The following is a 22,491-nucleotide window of genomic DNA, read 5'->3' on the forward strand; positions in this document are numbered from 1 at the left end:
ACGAAGAGCAGAGTTTGCATTAGCCAGCTTGCCTTTTTTTTTTTTTTTGAAGGTCAAGAAAATTCTAGTCTATTTACTGTCTTCATTGGCAATTTGATTCAGAATTTCTGTTCCGATTCAACAAATTATTAATAAGATGAGATTTCATTATCTCCAGTAAAATGGATGATTTAATTGATATAGTCTGTAATTGTTACCATATAATTTGCTCTGATTTCTGTGAAAATGATATTGTCGTCGTCTTTTGATTAGAGTGCATTTGCTTCTTGAGAAGGCTATATTGCTTCTTAAAAAAAATTCTCATGATGTGTCTCTTTGGTTCAGATGGTAGAACTATGTACAGATGGTGAAGCTTGTGAATGCTGACACTTTAGTTTTCTTCCAGTATTTGTCAATAAAACGAGAGGGCTCTAAAGTTATACCATTGTTTTCTGCAACCAAGAATAAATTTCTCCAAATTCATGTTCATTTACGTGCATGAAAATGAAAAGAGAAATGGGAGCCTGCACTTATTTGCAAAATACTTGGGGGAATGTGGTTCGGTGGTATGGGTTGTTGGTACAATTTCCAGACTTCAAAAAGTGTGTGCTAAGCTTTATTTGGTTGTGCCATTCTTACTTTAGGCCTGTACAAATTAGGCGTGACTTGGTAGGTGTAGAACAAATGACCCACATGGAGGTAAAGCAGTCGGATTCTTGGCCAGCTACTACTGTAACAAAGCAGCAGCAGCAGCAGCTGAGTGAGGTCAACTTTTGTGCCCATTCATACCTCTGTGCACACCTGGACAGTTGAAAAATGGAAAATTTGAGAAAAGATTAAAAACTGAGGTGGCAGTGATCGTCAGATGTTTTCCTGTTTCCCCCTCCTCCAGAAAAAGAAGAAATATCCCAAAATATAAGGAGAGTATCTTTTAGGAAAAAAGGAGGGGTGGAAGCAGAAATGTGGAAACTGCACTGAAACAAACCGAGTAGTGAAAACTACTGTGTGTGGTTAATATTTGCTCTTCTTTGTTTTGCAGTAGCAGTTACTCCATTTTTAAAAATGCAAATAAAATAATCTTTGTTGCAGTTGAAAGGAAAGGTGAAGAATGATTCATACTATGTGCCATATTACCATGGTATAGAAATTATCATACTACGTTAATTATTGTACTATACCAGCTGTTTTCAAGAATCTCGTGAGTTGTGACCTGTCATCCTTCCAGAGGCACCCAGAAGAATCTTTCGGAGGCCACAAGGAGTGGACTAACACTTTGGAAATTCATATATTTCCTGTATAACATAATGAAACTTGACTATGGTCTCTCAAACAGCAGCTCTTTCAGCTTGTGAGTCGCTCAGCAAGTATGCTTTGCGGGTATCAGCTTGTCACTCCACTCTCTTTCATCATTGTATGTTCTTGATGTTCTGCTGGCTTTGCATATAGTGACTAGTCAGTTTGACCAGGGTATCTGTATGAGTCTTTTTGTATGGGCTTTGGCCAGTAGTATACAGAATCTTACTTTCCATAAAGATAAGGCAAGGAGGTTTACAAGAAGAATTAAAAAAAATTGAAGAGCATGTGCACAAGTAGAACTAGGTTCCTTGAAACCAAAATCATCCACGTGCATATCTCTTAACTTTCAGAAAATGTGTACATACATCTTCGCAACCAGACTGATGAACTTGAGGACTTCCTTGCATCCTCTTAAAAATAAGCCTTCTTATATTGTCTGTCAGGTCAGTGAATATGCTGGCAAAAGCATCTTCTGTGTGTGCACACTAAAAATATGAAGATTTTTAGGTACATGTCATAATTCAAGACAAAAAACTAATTGTGCAGGAAAATACTTAATTCTCATGTGTGATGTGTTATCTGATTTTAAACTGACTTTTACAGTTAAGTATAATGTTGATTTACAGACAAAGACAGTGCATGTTGTTCTTATGACCAAAAATGTACAATTATATTAATATCCAAAACCACTAATCTTTCCACAAATTCTACTTTTATTTATTAAGTTATTGAACAGTTATTATTTTTATTCTTAAATTAAGGAACTCAGTAGAAATGTGTTTTTCTCTTAGACACTGCTGCCTTTTTTTTTTTTTCATTTGAAATATTTGACTCTTTATCTAAGCAGTTTAAGCAAAACCAAAAAGCCATACTCACACTCAAGGTGACCTGTTCTAGATCTTAGAATTGAAAAGGAACTTGAAAACTAAGTTAATTTTCATACAAATTGGATTCATTTTTTATAAGACTAGTATTCCACTAAGGATATAAAAGTCTGGACTTTGTCAAAGATTCTGAGTTAATTCAGTTTTTGGCATTTCTCTGTTTTGAGATTAATTGAATCAATACCATGGCTGCCAAAATGTTTAGTTAAAAGAACCTTGTTTTCGATTTATGCTAAAAATAGTGCTAAAGTTGGCAGAAGCGCTATAAGCCCTAGAAACTGTATTTGTGTTTGAAGCTCACTTGCCATCTGTTCCTTGCATTTATTTTAGTAAAATATATATTTTTAATCGCTTTTCACAAAAGATTTTGGCTCAGTGTTGAAAGTGAGACACCAAAAGTACTAGCCAAATCGAGTCATAATATGGGAATTTGCAGAACGAGTTCCCCATAAAGCACTCAGTGCACCTTATATCTGATCTGCAACACACGACTTTTGGCACTATTTATGCAGAAAAGTATGATTTGACATTTGCTGAACTACCACTTTTGAGTCTGATAATAAAATGATGAAGGTCCACTTTAATTTTCATTTCACTGTAGTATAGTAGAAGATAAACCTGTGTCTAGAGCATTGGTGTTCTTCTCTATGTAATTATTGGGAGCACCTGTAGGAAACCTTTAAATGACTCAGGTGCCTATTTGGCTCTTGGCAGAGCAGTGAGTGTCTGGAGCCCGAGACATCTGCTTCCTGGAAACAGTCAAGCTGATAGAGTAGCACTATATACAAAGACTTTGCGTTTTCTGGTGGGTTTTTTTCTGGTTTTGTGTGCTGGTGATACTTCCTTTTTTGTCTCTCTACACTCTGTTTTTCAGGGAATGGCAGCAGGTAGGAGTCTTTTTGGACTTGAGAAGGGAGGCAATAGCTTGTGGTCATCAGAGGGTGAAAGTTCTGTATTTTAACACACTTAAGCTTTCAGTTAGGGGCATAAATACATCATTAGTATTAACCATAAATGGGAAAAATATGGCTTAGTTGATACGCAGTCCTTTGAGGATCATCATGACGTATTTCTGGAGGCACCATCAGATGCATTAGACGTATGCCAAATATCACTCTATCCTAGAATTTTGGAGGGTTTCATTGTGGGCAAGTTACTGTGTTGTCCCTTTTGGCTACATGCAGCTGTTATCTGTGAAATGTCCGTGCCAAGCGCAATTTCAGGCAGCACAAGGTACAGCCACCAGTGCAGCACAAAATGGTCTTATCCTGATGTGCATCATCAGTACGAGAGGCAGCTCACCAAGTAAAAGTTGTGTTGTTTTTCTTGCTTGAAGCGTATTTGCTTATAAACCTAATGCTGTTTCAGTGTTGTTTTAACAAATAGCTGCTAAAGAATTCCTGCTTGACTTTATAAAACAAGCCAGTAAAAACCATCATGTTAATATGAGCCTCTAGAAGACTCTTCAGGAATGAGTGTGTTGGAGCAGATTGCATGGCAAAGCATACATCGAGAAAGCGCTTGTCACAAGAATCCAGCCTTGCAAGATGACTGGTGGATTGGGTCAGTAGCATCTTAAATCAGCTGCGTCTATCAAGAGGCTCAAGTATACCTGTGCCAGCTTGAAAGCAACTTTTTCTAGTTATTTTTGTGAAAAACTGTGTAGTGAGGACCTTGCGTTTATGTGCTCAGTGGCTTCATCCAGTTCTTTGGTGGGTTCTTAGCAGAGCAGAGAGACAGGAGGAAGTGATTTCAACTTGCTGTGACTTGGGACCTCCTAAAATGGCAAGAAGCAGGGTGTTTTGATGTGTATGTCTCTTTATTTTTGTGAGTTGTTTTATTTTGCTTATACTTGAGCAATTTTAATGCATCACCCTGCCTAGACGTTTTTAGAAATAAAATGAAAGTGTTTAGTGATCTGGGAACCCTGAGCTAGCAAGTCTCTTCTGAAGGCATTGGCTGAAATACCTTGCTTATTCTTTTTTAGATTTAGTGGCTGAAGCAGTATCTCTAATGCTTAGGATTTCATTACTATAATCACACTATTGCAGAAGAAATTGAATTTCTGGGGGGGAAAAGAAATCTGGATTTATTTTTTTTTAAACTGGATTCTTATAAAGTAATATGGTCCTGTTCATTATATTCAGCTTGTACCAACAAAATATTTTGGAAATCTTCAGAACAGGGGGCAGGGACTGAAGTGCAGCCCTTCTTACAATGAGGAGAATTTGTCTTTTATGCTCCAGTCCTAATGTGGTATGCTTACCCTTTGGTATGCAGTATTTCCTAAATCAATAAATAAGCTGTAATGGAAAAGGTAGCATTTAATAAGGAAAGATGTTGTATTTTTTTTATTTACAGAGAACATAAAATATTGATTCTGCTATCAAACCTGTAAGAGATTAGTTTAAATTGCAGAAACTGGAGAATAGGGTCAGTTCATACACATATTTTTGTTATTGTTCTAACTGTTAACTATCTACTGTTAATTAAACTTTTTTTTCATCTTCTAGATAAATCATACGGTATTCTGGGGAAACAAGAAGCTATATTAATGAGCATCAACTCCTTAATTATCCTTGTGACTGCATAACAGGGACACATTCATGTCACTTCTTTGTGCAATAACTTTTTGCAAAGAAGTATTTTTAAACTGATCATTAATTTTATGACCACAGAAATGAGATGCAAAATTTATGCTGTTGTCATTGGCACAGGTTCAAGGCACTACTGACATTATGTGTGATTGTAATGGAATGGCTGCCAACTAATGAGTCTATAGACATTTCGTTTGAGCATGCTTTGCTTTTAGATGTCTGATTAGGCAGTAATGCTTTCAATTATGCCTGCAAATTGTATTGGATACATTTACCTGATGCCCATTGTTGCTTTGTAGTTCGGTTTTCTATTACATAAATGCAAGTTGAATGCTTTTCTTTAATTTATTGATGCTTTTTGGGTGTATTTTTAGGTACTTGGCACCTGAAGAGAGGAGTAGTGGCTTGTGCTGCTCAACACTGACTCCTCTGACTGTTCAAGGGGTAACACATGTAGCTTCAAATGCAATTCTGTCTGGTCTTCCTCAGTAGGTGGAGTATAAACTGCAGTGCAACACCTTGATGGAGGAGCATGTGAAGTGGAGAAAGGGCAGAGATTACTCTGAGTGGGAATGCCTCCTGCAGAATCAACAGGAAGCCTCTCTATGAACTGTCAGGAGCAATATCCTTATATATTAATAGCATATGCTCCTAAGATGTCTTTTAACCCTGCCGGAATTAGGAGGCAAAAACCCAAGGTCGATACTAGCCTGTAGTCATTCTTTTATGTGAGCACATAAAAATGTTGTGAAACGTTGCCTGTTAAAGCTCCAGAGCACATTGAGTCAGCTCTCCAATCAAAATGCCTGCGGTTTTTCTGTACAAATTAGATGATTTAAGGATTGCATTTCACTGTATAATATAAACTTACACATACATTTATTTAATCTAAAATAAAAAATGGAAGATTTTTAGTTTACTCTAGCCCTGCAAGGCTACAGGTTGCTTGTAGCTGTATTCAGTGTCTGTGACGTATTCTTCACATTTTTTCCATAAAAAAGTGTGGGTACCTAAACACACTATTGTATGACATGGGATTGGTATATTTGTTCTGATTGTCTTTCTCAGTGAGTTTTTTCCCATGGAAGTGTTTGAACCTTTATTTAGGATTTAACGTCTAGAGAATGCTTTGAAGACTATAAGCTCTCTAAAAGCACAGAGCTTGTAATTTCTTTCTTCGTAATACTGCAACAATTCTTTTTGTTTTGTTTTAGGAGTATTTTGAACTTTGATATTGTCAGACTTAGGACAGATACTTGTTTTATTCTAAGTCTACATTTGGTGTGCCTATGTTTTTTGTTGTTTCAAATACAGTATGTATCTAGGGTATGTACATGGTGTGCCCTAAATATGTATGTATGTATTAAAAAGCCTTTTGTTTCTAGATCATCTAGCTTTTATATGAATGCAAAGCACAAAGGTTTACTGAATTCAAAATCCTTAGCATAATTAGAAAATGGTAATATTGTGACTTAATCGCAGAGCAGGGTAACAGTGCAGAAAACTTAGATAAGGAGTCACAACTTCTCTGAAAGAGATTATGTATAGTTGAGTGCAGCAAAAATCTCTGGAGATGTTCTTCCTACCTGTGTACTTGCCTGTTTTCATCCGTAAGTGCTACATATTTAGATATACTTAGGTTTACTCTTACTATTCAGCCCATGAATTTTGAGTGCTGGAATGTGGTGTTTGTGGAAATGTCTTCCTCTAGAAATACAGCCTAATATTTTAAATTTATGCTGGCACCTTCATAAAGGTTAAATGATGGTATGTTTATGCATAGCTGATAAGATGATGTTTTAGACTGACAATCAGGGCATTGGAGGTGGGGTTTATATATACATATATTCCATGCATCTAGTATTAGTAAAAGTTTAGGACAGGAAAAGAGTGGAGCAACTTTTGATACTGTATAGGTTGTGAATATCCTGTCTGCTCTTTTTATATGGAGTCTATTGTTTAATAAAGAGAGAGTTTTATATATGTGTGTGTGTATATATAGAGAGACAGACAGCTACTCTCTGGCATGTAAGTGTGAAAGATGATCATGCAGGTTGTAAATATGGCATAATATTTTCTGTTCATGTGCAATCTGCTCTCTGGTTTTCTGTGTGGAGGAAGAGGTGAATCCTGGTGAAGGATAATTTACTTTTGATTGGTTTGACAGGTGTGATGAAATGCAAATATTTTGATCAGATTAACACGATGGCTGGAGTGCTACTGGAAGATGGCTGTGTGAAAAAATAGATTGAAGTCCAGTTCAGATTCAAAGCAGTTGTTATATGGCATAGGAGCTTGAAAGGAAGCTCTCCCAAGAAAAGTGTACTAAATTAATGAAGGGAAAACCAACTTGCTATTCTACAATCTTGGGATGTAGAAGAACTCCAGTAAAGCAAAAATCAGGCTTTGTTGCCGTATCTGCATAGGAAACTTGCAGTTCTTTGTGAATAGCTACAGTGCTTTTTGGGCATGGACTCTGAATTTTCCATGATTTTCAGTTATTAAATGGAAAGCAAAGGGGTAAAACTCAGCCATGCATAGACAGTCCTACTGGTGAATGTTATTCATATGGCTGTGAAGATGAATATTTTCACTATGCATGGGGTGTATTTTGGATTCTGAGAAATTAGTTATCCAATACAGTGCTCCAAAAGGGAACATATAAATAGAGAAGCATGTCTGGAGGTCTCTGGAAAGTTTTCTGCATATGAATATACCAAAAGGCAATGCTTGAGAAATTTATCTTTATATGGTTTTTAAGAAAATTTAGAGTCATTTGATCTGCTGGAGCATAAGCTTTATGATTTGGGTTTGGTGACAGTATTCCATTTAGTTATTGGAATTTTTCTCCTTCACCAAGACTTGATTTAAAAATTTTTTTTTTAAAAGAAACAGTCTAGTTCTGTTTTGTTTTTTTAACTTTTTTTCTGTATTTGCTGTTTTTCCACCTCTCCTTCACCTACATTGTATTAAAAAAAACCCCCACCAAACTCTAAAAATATACTGAGTTTTGGGAGGCAGAAATTAAATTTTGTCTAATTAAATGAAAGCTTTAACCAGTACTGATTTTGCTTTACCTTTTCCAGACCTTCATACTTGATGCATTCTGGTCAGTGTAGTGTATAGGTTAGCTAATAATGTAGATTTTGTATGTATTATAGTAGGGCTTTCAGTTCTGTAAGAAACTCACGGACAGAATGCTGTATTAAGCCGCAGGTTCAGACCGGCTGCTGTCAGAAGAAAAGATTCCCTTTTTAGTTTCATGGGAGGAATAAAACACATAAAACATTTGCAAAGTAGCGCCTAATTATGGCGAAGAAAAGCAAAAGTGGGCAGAGGGTGACAAACTGCTGCCAAAAGTAGTTTGGCAGTTCCTTGGGGGGAAGTTGCTGCGGCTCCTTCCTGCACTCGGACAGGCAGAACTTTGGAGCTTGGCGCTGCCCGTTTCTCCTCCTGCCAGTGTTTTCCCTTGCCCACCTCTTTGCTGTGGTGTGTGTTTCTTTCCCACCCCGGTGTGAGAAGCTGTCAGCTGTGCAGCGCTGGGAGCGGGTTCAGTGCATGACAGCGTGTAGGGAAACCGCTCCAGCAACACGTACGCGGCCGGTTGGAAGGTAACCCTAGAACGGCAGCGCTTACAGCTGCGCTTGAACGTGCGAGGTGCGCCCATGAGAAATGTGGATTGGTGGGTTTTTTTGTGTGAGGTAGGAATTGGTATCCTCCTGAATAATGAAAATATTTGTCTTTGGATTCTGTCTGTGTTTGTATGATAGGGTATTTTAACTACCAGTGTATTTTTAACTTCTACAGAAGTGGAAGATGAGGAAGAGTCTGAGGGCTCTTTTCCTTCGCCTCCTGATAGTGCCTCAGTAGCATCTGACCGATATGATAAAGAGGATGAAGGACCTTCTGATGGTATGTAATGCTGTTTACCTTAGAATGTACTGGATTTGCCAGTTTGCTACAAACTCATGTCATCAGATCCTCATGATGCGAATGTTAGTGTTGGAAATCAGATAAACAGATAAACTGTCCAGCTGTGATGTTTTCTTACCTTTACAAGAACCTTTAAAGGAACTGAAGAGCTCTCTCTAGTGGTCCTAGAGCATAGTGAAGCTGTCTCAAATTTACATTTTTTTTTTTAAACTAATGTTTTTCCATAACAAAACATCTTCTGTAGATGCATATGTTTTTAAAGATAGATCAGTGGCTAAAAAAGTGTGAATATTTGTAGTAACAAATTGTTTGTTAATTCAACATTATCAGATTCTTGCTTAATTTTATTGTGCTGCTTAATGGCGTACTGTATTATTTATCTAATAAATAATGAAACAGTTTATGTGATTGATATTTTTCTGTAAACTCCATGTAGAATAGGTTCATAAAATATTAAATTAATTATTCCTACAATGTTTCCTTCCATTAAGACAGTCAAATGTAGAATGTTTTCATTATATAAATTTTAAATTTGAGTTTGCATTAAAAAAAAAAAATCTAGGCTCCATAGCTGTTTTCCATGCTGGTTTATTTTGTATTCATTAAATTTAATGCTAAATGCAACTGTTCTGAAGACATGAACAATGGGATATTTCAACAGTTAACAAGCTTGCTTTAGCATAGTGTCCATATTTTTGATATTCATTTATTGTATACATAATATAAATACCTTCTATGGATAATATATGGCAATAAATTAAGTATATGTACAAATAAATTAACGACGTATATTAATTTGTGGCACTAGAAGTTAGATAGACTTACTAGTGAATGATGTTTTCTGACATGATATGATGATCAAACTGTGCAGCTCCATCTCAAAATACAATTGCTGAATGAAAATATGCTTCCTGCAACATAGCACTCCACATTTTATGTTATCCAGATTATTCCCTTTGGAAACATAAATTGCTTTTATGAGGTATAAAATTATGTCTATTGCAGAACAGGGATAAGTCAAGTACATGCATAAGTGATAAACCTTCTAACCACTGATTCAGAATAACGCAATTTTTTTTATATCCAGAACTCTGTAAAATGTGTAACAATAATAATCACACTTTTCTCTCTTTTTTTTTTTTTTTTTTTTTTTTTAATATCGAGCTTGTTGCGTTTTGGCAATGTGACCTTCTATTAAAAAAAATAAAAACAAGCCTTTTTACTTACTGGTTGAAATGTAATTATCAGTCAAACTGAATATAGCTTTTAGAAAACCGAAGCTAATTTTCCAAACTACAGATGAATGCAACTTTCTGTCTATTTGTTTTTGCTTACAGACATAGTCTTAACGTTATTTCTAATTGTAACTTAATAACATGGTACTGATTGTGTAAAGGGTGACAAAATTGTATAACTATTTAATGACAGATATGATTATAGGTTTGTTTCAAAACAGTCAATCAAGAAAAAAGTGATAATGTTCATAAACCTAAATAATGAATGGCTGAAGAATGCTGGTGCAAGAGTATATGAAATACCATATGAGTTTGTACAGATGGATGATTAATTTTTAGCCTATTTTGGAAATTATAATTATGAGAATAGGTGTAATAGCTGCCCAAAAATATCTTGGCTAATTTGTTCTAGCTGAGGTAAAAATATAATGGGTGCGATTCTGTTACTTTTAAGATTATTTAACCTCACTGGTCTATCTATGTTTTATGCTACATCCGCTTTAATTATCTAGTGGGAGCACAGCACGAGGTCAAGTTCAGAAAAGTTAGTAAATTTTGATCTGTAAATACTTTCATTTACTGGAGGAGTGTTTCTGTTTTCCTCTTTGAATGTCCAGTGTGTCATTCTAAGACCATTTTGATTTTAACATACATAGTCCGTCATTCAAGGCTAGCCACCTACACTCTGTATGCAAATGAACGTTGGGGGAATCTTATAAGAGGTGGATTTATCCTCAGAGGTGCCATTTATTTCTGTTCTCATAGGCATGAATGGGTTTGTTGAAACTTAATACTGTGTTTTTGTTTTTTAGCAGTCTGTTAATGTTCAATATTTAAATCCCACTCAAGAAGCTGGGTCTGTAAGGCAGATGTTTGATCTTACATGGTTACCAGTTTAGTTCAGCAGCGCTCTGTGCAGGTGTAAAACCTCATTTGTGTAGGATCAAGGCTCTCAGCACTAACAGAGGGGCCTAACTGTAGGTAACCAAACTGAAGTGTTCTTTATTTATATTTGAGTCCATTCATATTTTTCTGTAAAATGTTTTATACCTATTTTCTGCTAAAAAAACCCCAAACAAAGCAGGCATTTATGTTTATGTACTTGAGTTAGACTGCAAGGTTTGTACAACTTCTGAAAGTGTCACTATTTGACTTTGCAGTGTTACTGTCAAAATATAATTTGTGAAGGCACCCACTTGGTAACAGATAAAGAATTAGTGTATTACGTGTACATTACAGTCATTGTAAAATCCTGGAGTTTTTGTGTGACCTTTGTCTAATGGTGTATTAATTACAAGAGAGATAATCCATTTAACAATAAGTATGGGATAACTAAATTAGCACAGGTCACCTAAAGGCCTTTTGTCAAATCTGATTGTTATGTTGTCCTTTTGACTTTTACCTTATGGTAGGCACTAACAAAGTATCTAAACTTTGATGGATTATAAACTCTAAACATGATATGTATTTTTCATAATGCTAATGTAATTTTCTAGGTACTGAAAAGGTCAAACCCCCACGTCTCTGTGTGCATTCTAAGTCTGTCTTTCCTTTTAATATTTCTTTTTCTCTGTTCCTCTGGTTCAAAAGTTCACTCAGTTCCCAAATGGCCACCTAATTTTCCAGTTATTCCCTCAAGCCATATGTGTTTTGGTTTCTTTATGGTTTATTAGGTACTGTAGGAAAGTAGCATAAGTTATATCATCTAATGAAATTCAAGCACACTTCAGTGATGCTTTGACTTGATTGCTGGCAGCAATTAAATCACAACGAAAGAGAATGATGCATAGGCTTACATGTCCAGACACCCTACAGAAATTGGAAGAGGGATAAAACACAACAAAAGCCCCAAATAAAATAACAAGTCCAAAAACAAGACAGGAAAAACAAAACAGCACTGCCAGGCACTCCATTCTTAACTTGATTTTTTTTTTTTTTTTTTTTTTTTGTTATTGGCTAACAGCCTGATTGATAGCAAAATCATAACTTGCTGTATGCTAACAGGCAGAGTTCACTTGTAGGTTATTGTGAGCTGATAAAGGGTTAGATGGAGTTTTGATTTTCGCATTGGTCCTTGGTGCACCAGATTAATGGAATTTCAATGAGAGACTGGAGTAGTCACAGCTTTGTCAGAAAAACAGATGGAGATTCTATAGCTATGTCTGCTCATTAATACCAGTTGCCTGAAAGGTGTACTACTTCTCTATACAAAAGACTCAACATAATTGATTTTTGAGCGGGGTATTTTTTCACTTATTGATGACTAGGTTTCTTGCAACTTAAATGACAGGTTTTTGTATAGTACATTGTATAACAATGTTAGGTCTTATAAATTCTTGTTCCCCTTCCATCTGTATTTTGAAGAATGTGTATAGTGGAAAATATATGTCTTGATCAGTTTAAAAATTGAAATAGTAAGACTTTCTGTAAACTTGGTAACAAACTTATTTTTGGTTGAGACATTAATGGGGAAAAAGTTACTATTTTTCATTTAATTTTCAGGTTTCTTAGAATGGTGTTAAATCTAGGTTCAATGCCATGCTGAAACTTTACTATTTAACAGTGTAATCTTACAAGGGATTTTTTTTTAACATTAAATTTTTTTGTTTTATGGCATGGTAACTTGATTCCATAGGCGGAAATGGCATTAGTATTAAAGGAACAAACTTTCTGACTTTTTAAGTTCTGTGAGTGAACCGATCACTTCTGAAGAAGGTATGTCTCTTTAGCTCTGCAGGGATATGTGATTGGGTAATTACTGGATCTAAAAAGATCACGGTGAATGCTGTGATAAAGTAATTTAGAACATCATCATTTCTGTGGAAGGTCTAGAAACGTTGCCTTGAGCATGTAAGGACGAAAGTAGTACTAAAAATGTGTCTGGGGGCTTGTATGCTCTTCAAATTACCATATTTGGCTATAGCTTATGAATAAAATATGCTTTTTAGTAGAAAATTGTTAAATACAGTGAGAATCTCATACTAAAAATTCCCCACAGTTGAAATGGAGAAAGGTAGGGCCTAAGCAAGTAAAATAGGACATTTGGAGAACTTTGAGGAATGAGAATAAATGAAGGGGTTGTGCTTTAACTGCTTGTCATCAGAGTGTGGTCTTGAAAATGAGCAAAATTTGTTGCTCCCTGCAACATGCTTTTCTTGGTATAATTTTTGGACGTAACAACAGGTTTTAGCACTTCGTTTTCATGCAGGTCCTCTGGAAAAGCTCTATACAGTCTTTGCAGGCTTGGGTCAACTATTTTACATGATCTGTAGTATTTCCTTTGCATGAACATCACATTTATGTTTTGATTGATCAAGTGAGAATGAAAAATTGGGTGCCTAAATTTTGCATGCTGATTCTTTTGACGTTTTAAGTCTCAAATACAAGTACTGATTAAGCTTTTTTTTTTTCTTTTTTCTCTATTCGGTAGGCATAAAGGTTTGAATACTGTCACTGAAGAAGAGTAGAGTTCAGCATAAGACCTTATCTTTATGTACAATGCATATACAAGTATTTCCCCACTTTTTTCAACTGCATTCCTACTGAGCTTTTTTTGAGGCACTATAAAGCAAAAAAGGTGTTCCATCACTGAGCCAGTTAAGCAATATTAGCAACTAAGTTAGCAAAGGTTGGAGAATGGAAAATGCAGCTAGGATTTTTCTGTCCTCGTCTCTCCTTTTGCCCTTCCTACTCTCCCAGTCTTCTATCAGTTTACCACTATTTTAGTATCATAATCATGTACATGGAGAGGATGTTTGGTTGTCTCGGGGATAACAGTGTTGGAAGTTTATCTGTGTTATTCTAGGAGATCAGTTATTTGCTTTGCAGTACTGCAGGGAGTTCCGAACTAAGCGCCTGACAGCCATTCAAAGAAATGAGAAACTTCTTTATTTGTCTTGTTTTTCTCAAAGGTAGGTCTCTTTGAAGGCAGAAAAACATGTATTTTCCTATTCCTTATATCTCTTTTAAGTGTTAAAGTTTGATGAAAAAGGATCATAGTGAGGGGAGATAAGATCTAGTTTTACTGGGACACTTAATCTTTGGTGAGAAAAGGTGACTTCTACTTTATGCTCTTATTAGAAGCTTGCAGGAGGGCAGTAGTATCAGTGCCATGGGAAATTGGTGAAGACTGGACTTTGGCATGCCAACTTTGTTTTGAGAGGGTGCTAGCTACTGTCAGAATTGTGACTGGGAAATAATGTAATTTGCTATTTCGATGTATGTAGGTAATTCTGTTTTCATCAACAATTTAGTAGACTTTTGCTGTGTCTGAACAGATGTATGGCAGAGGAAATATGATGTATTTGCAATGTATTATGGTTCTGCATTTCTGGGACATTTCTGGCTGAAAAGGTAATATGAGTGATCAGAAATATGTTGCTTTCAGAATTCTAAGAAATCATAATTAGCAACTCAATCTCTGACAGGAAGACTGAAGTTTAGAATTTCCAATGTTGTATGCTGAGGCTGTCAGAGGAAGGATGCATCACTAGGGAATTAGGCTGAGACACTTACAGACAGTTTTAGATGTCACCCAGAATACCATCTTTTACAAGCTGATGGAACACAATGAAAAGTAAAACATACTAAAGAGGAACTTAAAATTTGGAACGTATTTTAAAAATTCAGTTTATGAGGCTATTTGTGCACATGGGACCATGTGTGCATAAATTCCCAGATCCAAATCTGTTTGCTTAACAAATGAGAAGAGACTGCTAACTTGGCTGAAATTGTCAAAAGCTGTAAAGAAGATCTACTCCTTGTTGGATAGGAGGGACCTTAAGAGTAAAGTCAGTGTACTACCTCTAGCGTGCCCGAGACATTTCTTGGCGGACACCTGTCTCATCTTTCCTAAAAATCTCTAATGGTGAACTTCAGTCTTCCCCAGGCAGCTTGTCCCAGTGCTGCACTGTACTTGCTAATAGAGGATACATAAACTCTTCTTGTCAGTCTGTTGACATTTGACTCTGTTTTGTCCATAAAGGACATGATGATGGTATATTTCCTTTTTTTTTTGCCCTTCTGTCATGAATATATTTGAAGACTAAGAAGAGTCCTTATAACTTTCCACACGTAACTGCTGTTGAAACCTTGCAAAAAATCAAGAAGCTGAAGTGCTTGCTTGTTTGTTTGTTTATAGGATCCGTAGCAGTAAATGTAGCAGCAATGACTTATTTTGGAGAAGCAAGAAGTTAAAAAAAAGTGCATGTGAAATATGCAAAGCTAATCTGATTAATTTTGATTTAAACCATTTGCACAGAACAGAAGGGATTGATTTCTGATAGGCAGCAGAAGTTTTAAGTGAAATTTTGGCCCTATTAAAGTCAACAATAAAGTTAAAAATGGCATCATGTAGGTTAACAGTGTGTACAAATTGATGATACTAAAACGTTTGAACTTCTAATTATCATGATGAAAAACTTCCTATTAAACAATAAACCCCTGTGTTCTTTTAACATTTACCTTTCTCCCATGGGAGAGATGACATGGTTTGTTGCTCATTTTATTTCATTTATATTGCCTCAGTGACTGAGCAGTAACAAAACAGCCATGTACACTCCACCACGATGCAGGACAATATCCACAATAAAAAAAAATAAATAATGATCTACTTAACCCATTTCTTTTTCATACTAGATCATGATTTTATTCCAGATATCTAACAATATTATGGTTAAAAAAAAAAAAAAACCTCAGCTGAAGTGCAATAGATTTTTCTGTTTACTTTATATTGCTTGTTGGCCTAACGTTCTTCTAGATTGATTCTTATACATCACAAATAGCTGAAATAAGGAAGAGGGAAGATTTTCTTTCAGCCTCTTTGATATGTGATAAGCTTTTCAAGTCTGTTCTGGAGGTTGTTAATTATGGATTTAGGACCTTATTAACGCTTTCCTCAGCTGAGTGAATTTCTCTACTTCCTGATTTCCCTGTAATTCCTCTTTCTTCCTGCCAAGCAAGTCAGCTTCCATTCTGCTCTGTCCCTCCCAGAAACAGAGAAGTGCATCAGTTGTAGATGATAGCATGGCTTCATGCTGCTTCAGTGGCACCTTGAGGTGGGTACTCTTCCAGTACAGATGAGCAGGTCCTCACCTGTTGCTGCTTGGAATTCAAGGCAAGAGACATCTTTTTCTTCCTGATATCTACCAAGTACAACAAGAAAATGGATGTGCCTTCAGCATATAGTGTGCTGTATCCCCAAACATCTCAGGGGAGAAAAGAACTCTACAAAAACATAATGGTTTGTTTTAGGCCAGATCAGAAATATGTAAAACAGTGTTCTCTGTGGTACTTCCATGTTTTCCATGTCAAGGATGAGGCTTTAGAGTGCCTGGATATAGGAACTAGCTGAAAAAAACCCAGCCTTGCAATAAAAGTAAGAATTAAAATTGTCTGGTGTAGGCTTTTCTTTCTCTGAATTGGTGATTAGGAATTTTCCCCCATATTTAATTTATTTAATTTATTGCATGCACTGAAATGTGTATTGACAGAAAAAGATTTTTCTCATATTCCTGTTTTTGTCTTTTATCTGATTAGTACTTTTTGTAGAGGTGCAAAGTGTATCTGTTGAGCTTAAGCAAGTACAGAAAGGGCCTGTCTTCTGTCAGGCATCATGCAATCCAGTCATTCATTTAGTGATTTGGGTTTGTTTCCTTTTAAATAAAAGGGAAGTTGCAGTGGATTAATATTTGTGAATTTTGAGATTAAATTTGGATGGAAAAGTAAAAACTATGTCATGAAAAGGTTTATGAAAGTGCTTTGCAAAGTGGGAAAAAAAAAGTAAATTAAATCTTTATGATATCCACTATATGGACAAGTTAATTATTGCCCTTATCAAGAAAATATTGCAGGTATTATTCACCGCTTAAAAATTTGCAGCAAGAACCATACTTCCTTTGGACATCTGTCACTAGATAGTATTTGTTTGATTGATAGTTTCCTCGGTAATTCTTCATAGATGTTTACTTGGATTACTTACAAGAGTAGGACTTCAGAGTAGCAGACTAAAAATGCTGAATGCCATCTTTTCTCCAAATGAAATTTATTACTATGGTTTCTTAACTAATATTAGTGGAGCCTATTCACCACTAACTATCACAATAATGACAGGTAATATCCCATGAGGATCTTAGTCCTGTCTTCTCCACTGCTGGTAGTCAGAAATAGTTTTGGCCCCATTTTATGCAAGGAATTATAAATAATCCTGTACCATAAAATGGAGGAAAACCTCTTCTGGTCTGAACAAGATTTTCCTGGCTGTCTTCTGAATATTTACTCGGTCTACCTGAACGTGCATTCCTTAATGGAAAGTACATTACAGCCTGATAATAACTTTCCAGAGATATTCTAGTCTTCATATAAAACATCTTTTTGCTTGTTCCTCAACAGTCAAATTTTGTGTTTCTGCATAGGGACATGGGTGATATATAAGTCCTCACAATGCATATTCAAAGATGCAGTTAGTTTGTTACGTTCTTCATGTATCTGCACTTGTGTCTCACCACTTTGCATTGAAGAGGTAAGAGGAAAAAATTGGTGTTGAAAGAATGTGATGGGGGCAGAAGGATGTTTGGACTGTGTACATGGCTGTGCTTTAAGATGAAAATGGGATGGAGACAAGTGAAGTGGAGGTGGTCCAAGTCTTTTTGGTAGGTAACAGGTAAATTACTCTTTTGCAAGCATGGATACAGGAAATGGGCCTTATTATTACTGTTGCCTGGAAAAGAAGTTAATGGAAGTGTTGTCATTGACTTCCAATTAAAAAAAAAAATTAACCTTGCCTGTTTTCAGGTGGAGAGTCTAACACATTCTTATAATGTTGTCTGTTTTGTGTTTAATAGAGTAAATGTTTATGCATATGAAGGTGGTGGGGAAAAAGTTTGCTTTTTTGATTTCTAGAATAGCTGTTGTTATATGAAAGTGGGAGTGGAGTCATGTTTCTCCCTTTAGCAGCTTATTCAGAAGTTAACTTTAATACTGTATTTTAACAGAAAAATAATTGGTGAGACTACCGCAAACTTTATTGATCAAAGCTTTTTGGAATATTTTAGCAAAATGGTTATTCTGTTATTGTGTACAATAACTGCAAGAGTTGAAAATACACAGAAGAATGTAGTCATAACATTGAGAAGTGCAGAGATCTTTTTTTTTTCCTGTAATCTGTATAGATAATATTTGGAATTTTAGGTGGAAAACAAAACCTGCAAAATAAAAACTTTGTTTTTACTTGTTAAACCACAACATATCTGCAAATTTCATTTGGAAATATGGCCTATGTGATGCCGTTCATAGAGATGCATTTAAGTACGTATTGCTTTTTTAATGTATGGCATACCTTTTTTTTCTGTCTCAGCTAGCTGGAATCTTCCAGTGCTCTCATTCATTTGAGTGATATTTAGAATGTGGTATAAAAATAATGTGAAAATGCTGTAGTGAGCGGGTGATAATTGATTTACTCCATCACACTGAAATACCTCTTGTTTTCCTCTTCCTCCTCCCTTGGGCAGTAATCATGGGATCAAGCTGCCAGTCTGTAGTTATAATTTTTCCAGCAGTGCCATCTGGCTCCTTGGCACTGGAAGTTGTGTTGGCTTCTTTGACAAAAATCAGTGGAAACAGCAAATGTTAGTCCGTTGATGAGATGTCTTCTGCTAGTGGGTCCTGATTTCCAACCCCCACCTCCCACCCCCCATCTCCCAGGAAAGTGAATATTGTTTTTTATTGGTGTTGTAAGGGACTGCTTATATTGTGGGTTTCTGTTGTTGTTGTTTTGTTTTAAAGGAATTTAGGATTTAATATGTGATCTCTCTGAGGAAAAATTAAGATTCATGTATCAATTGGCTTCCTCCATCCGTGCTTAAAATACACTTTCCCAGGATTTTTGTACTTTTTGAATAGTACTAGCATCATGTCCTCTCACAGATTTTTATAGATCTTCAACATAAATGTACAATTGTCTACTTTTTATTTTGGGGAGCTTTCACTTTTTAAAGAAATTATGGATAAACAATAAGAATTTCTAGGGTCTGTGTAACAGATGTAACAAGCTTTATGTTTTGGAATAACCAGCCAACTGAGCTACATTTTTATCACAAAACTACAGTTTTATTTTTGCTGTCACCTTTTCTTAAAAGGGAAGAAAATTCTACAAATGGTGACTCAGTAGAACACACACATCTGAGTTGCTTTATTCTGTTCAGGTCTTAGATGCATTTCACTGCCGTACAAGATATAATGACACTATTGATAAAGAGTCAGAAAAGAACACTCTGTAAATAGCATTTTAATGGGGATGGGAGGCAGGAGGAGAATCTAAACTCTTTTTGCAATTATTATTGTTGTTCTTACTAGTTTCTTAACTATTTTTTAAATTTTTATTTCCTCTACTGGTCAGAAATTTTTATTTAAGAAAACAGAAAAAAGCCTGAGGATCTGAGAATCCCAGCAAAATACGGAGAACAGAGTTTCAGATAACACATTTTTATTCTGCTTTAAAAAAAACCCAAAAACTTTGACTCTTTTGGGTAAATAAAAAAAAATCCAGAGCCCTTTCTATTATTATGTAAGTGAACTCCTATTAATCATCTAATTTAAATCCTTTATTTTTTAAATTTTTATTTTAACCACTATTTTCAAGTGCTGTCTCAGATGAATGAATTATACTTATCCCTGCGTGTAAATCTAAATTCTCTTTTGTGTTGAAAGTATTTACTTAAAGTTGTTCAAGGGGACCTTGTGAACTCGCAAACATGAACAACTGTGTTTAGTTGGCCTATTGGAATATTTTGCTATTATTATCCCTAAAAGGAGAAAATAATAAGCATTGTGGTCTTAGTACTACCCTAGTGTAATGCCTTTGTTAATAAAGCAATATTAAATTGGTATTTAAATCAATATTATTGTGCTCTCCCAGCAGTGGAGAAATTCTCCAGTACTGGAAAGGATAGGACTAAAAATCTTACATAGGGCAAGGAGGGCTTTGATGAGGTTTTTGTAGCAGTTGGCCTGAATTAAATTTCAGGGATCTCTTGGTGTCTCTTTTAAAGTAGTCTTTTAAAGAAGACGACGACAAACAGGGTGTCTGAATGTGGGTCTTTTTATCAGTAACTTCAGTCTGATACAAAGTGGGTATTTTTAACATATGAGTTCAGTTGAAAGAATCTATAGGAAAGGCCATAATATCAAAGTACGGCAAGCATAGCTAAATATGCACGATCTGTTTTAATAGTAAAAGTGTAAGTCTTTAGGTTCACAGAATATATTCTCTCATGAAAGATTTTAAGGGCGTAGGCGTATCACAATTTTCTAAAATAGCACCAAATCTTCTTTTTGTTCGTAACTAAATGTGAAGACAAAATGTTGCCGCTAATCAATTGTCTGGGATGCCACCTCATTAAGATTTACCCGATCATCAGAAATGCCCAGAATTGTTTGTTGGCTGTATCCTAACTCAAATATATAAAGGGGATACTACAGCATTTTTCTTTAGAATCGCAGGGAGTTCAGTGACCTTTTGTGGCAAATTATGTAGAAAGAAAATATTTATATTCATTTAAAATAACCTCCATGAAGAAATAGTCTCATTACCCTGTTTGATCAATTCCTTGCAGCCTGAGCTGTAGCATGCTGCTATTGCCATTGGTTGATGGAATACACTGAGAAGTGGCTAATGGTGATGGTGCTCATCAGGACAGGGTTCAGCCAGCGGTCAGCAACAAATAATTCAAGACTGTTTCTAAGTTTGTGGCTGGTGGAATTTGCTTCTTGCCCCAAGCCAGCAGCATTGCTGAGCTGGGCTATTTGATTAGAAGAGAAGCATATTTGCTTCTTAGCAACTGCACATTTGCACAACACACAGACCTATACTGCCTCCAAAGGTTTGCCTTTTGTGATGGTGGAATAATACTTTTCTGTTGATTGACAGACAAAAGAGATCTTTGCAATGCAGAAGAGTTTACAACCAATTTTTTCTTTGTCTTTTGTAAACTTATTGGAGGTGCTTCTTAATTTAGCATTGCCTGATGCAAATTTGTGTATGCAGCAAGACTGGCCATGATTTGAACTCCTACATCTAAGCTATTACTGCTATGCGTATTTAAAGGACAGATGCACAGTTACGCTTAATCATTGGTGTGTGCAGCTTTTCCCCCAGCAGGTCTACTTAATGGAAATTATTTTCTACTGTGTTTTGAAATAAATTTTAATGCATATATTACTACCTCCCATACAAGAATGATATTCTTTTTATAGAAGGTAATGATAAAGTAAAAGCTGTTCTATTCTTGGTGCTTTTTTAATATATTAACAGAAGCACAGCAATGATCGCAATTCTAATAGTGCATGTGCATGTGTAATTTTTGATGTAACATTTCCCACAGGAAGTGGAATGTGTCTAGTCAGTAGAAGGCAAAGGTATTTATAACACTGGTAATCCTTGAAAAAAGACAATTTAGGAAAAAGAGAGCCTGAGATTTACAATCCTAGGAGGCCAAGGCAAGAAAAAAGCAAACTTTTTTTTTTATGGTTTTACAGCTCTTTTCACTCCTGGCCTGTATCTTATTGTGGAAGTTTCCATACTGCCATAGCGGAGCAATAAATCGCTGATGTGGTTACTGAAATGTTGCATGAAATAGTAAGTACAGTTGGTGTTAATGTGGATTTTTGATGCAGATATCTGCCTGCATATTTTCCTGAATAAAAGATATCTTTTAGCTTTCATAACTAAAAACAGTGAGTACTTTTCTAAGTGGATTTTATAGTCTGTTGAAATGTATCTTTTAAGGGATAGGGAGAGTTAAAGCAGGACTGCACAATAAAAGGACTGTGGGCCGTATTAGCATGGCTAACGTAAGCATCCAGGAGTTTACTTGCTAATAACCATTTCAGTGGCAGTTCAGAGCCAAAAGAGGAGAGGAAGAAAGCTCTCTGATATGGTGAGACAATAATAAACCCCAGATGTCCCTCCTTAAATCAACATTAAGCCTACCAAAGTTTTAAATCGTTTTTCACGTAGGAATTCTTTTTTAGTCAGACAAACAATTTTAAATAAATCATAATCCAAAATTTAGGCTTTTTAGAGAATTTTGGATACAGTGGGAGAATGAGGCAAGCAGAGTAATGAGGGGGAATCAGTGGCTGTTCTGGGGAGCAGGTATTTAGGGTGTGCGTACTGCTGAGCAGGAAGCAAGGCATAGAAATGGGGGCAACTTGTTTTGGAGGTGCTGGAAGGGCTAATTGGTGACTGACTTAATTATCTTCCTTGTTAAATTTGATAGGTGTATATATAAATTTTTAGAAGGATGTTTTAATATACTGGTTTGATTTCACAGTTGGTAGGGAGATGCGTTAGCTTTGGCTTAATTTCTGAGACGTTCAGAGTTCTGGTAGTGTGATAAGGTGGCTACTTGTTATGCTGCTGAATTGCTGTAGAGATGCTTACACCTGATTGACTTATTTTTGTATCTCGATACCTGTTAGAGTATTACCTGTGTGCTACACAGGTACTATGCTTCTTTCATTAATATATGCACAATGAATTAGTGTGGGTTGTTTGGGGTTTTTTTTTAT

The 22,491-nt window shown here is 35.8% G+C and overlaps 1 protein-coding gene across 1 annotated transcript in view; it reads left to right on the forward strand.

Annotated features, from left to right (window-relative positions):
• The window catches only part of SKAP2 (src kinase associated phosphoprotein 2), a gene marked incomplete at its 5' end in the record, with an annotated part of 120,380 nt that overhangs the window by 14,610 nt on the left and 83,279 nt on the right, over positions 1-22,491 (forward strand). Inside the window, one exon of the mRNA XM_082015387.1 lies at positions 8,564-8,668. Within this exon, the coding sequence (XP_081871513.1) occupies positions 8,564-8,668 (105 nt within the window). The remainder of the gene's footprint in view (positions 1-8,563; positions 8,669-22,491) is intronic.

The sequence above is a fragment of the Phaethon aethereus genome (genome assembly GCF_964289735.1).
Source record: "Phaethon aethereus genome assembly, chromosome: 2".
NCBI classification, from domain to species: domain Eukaryota; kingdom Metazoa; phylum Chordata; class Aves; order Phaethontiformes; family Phaethontidae; genus Phaethon; species Phaethon aethereus.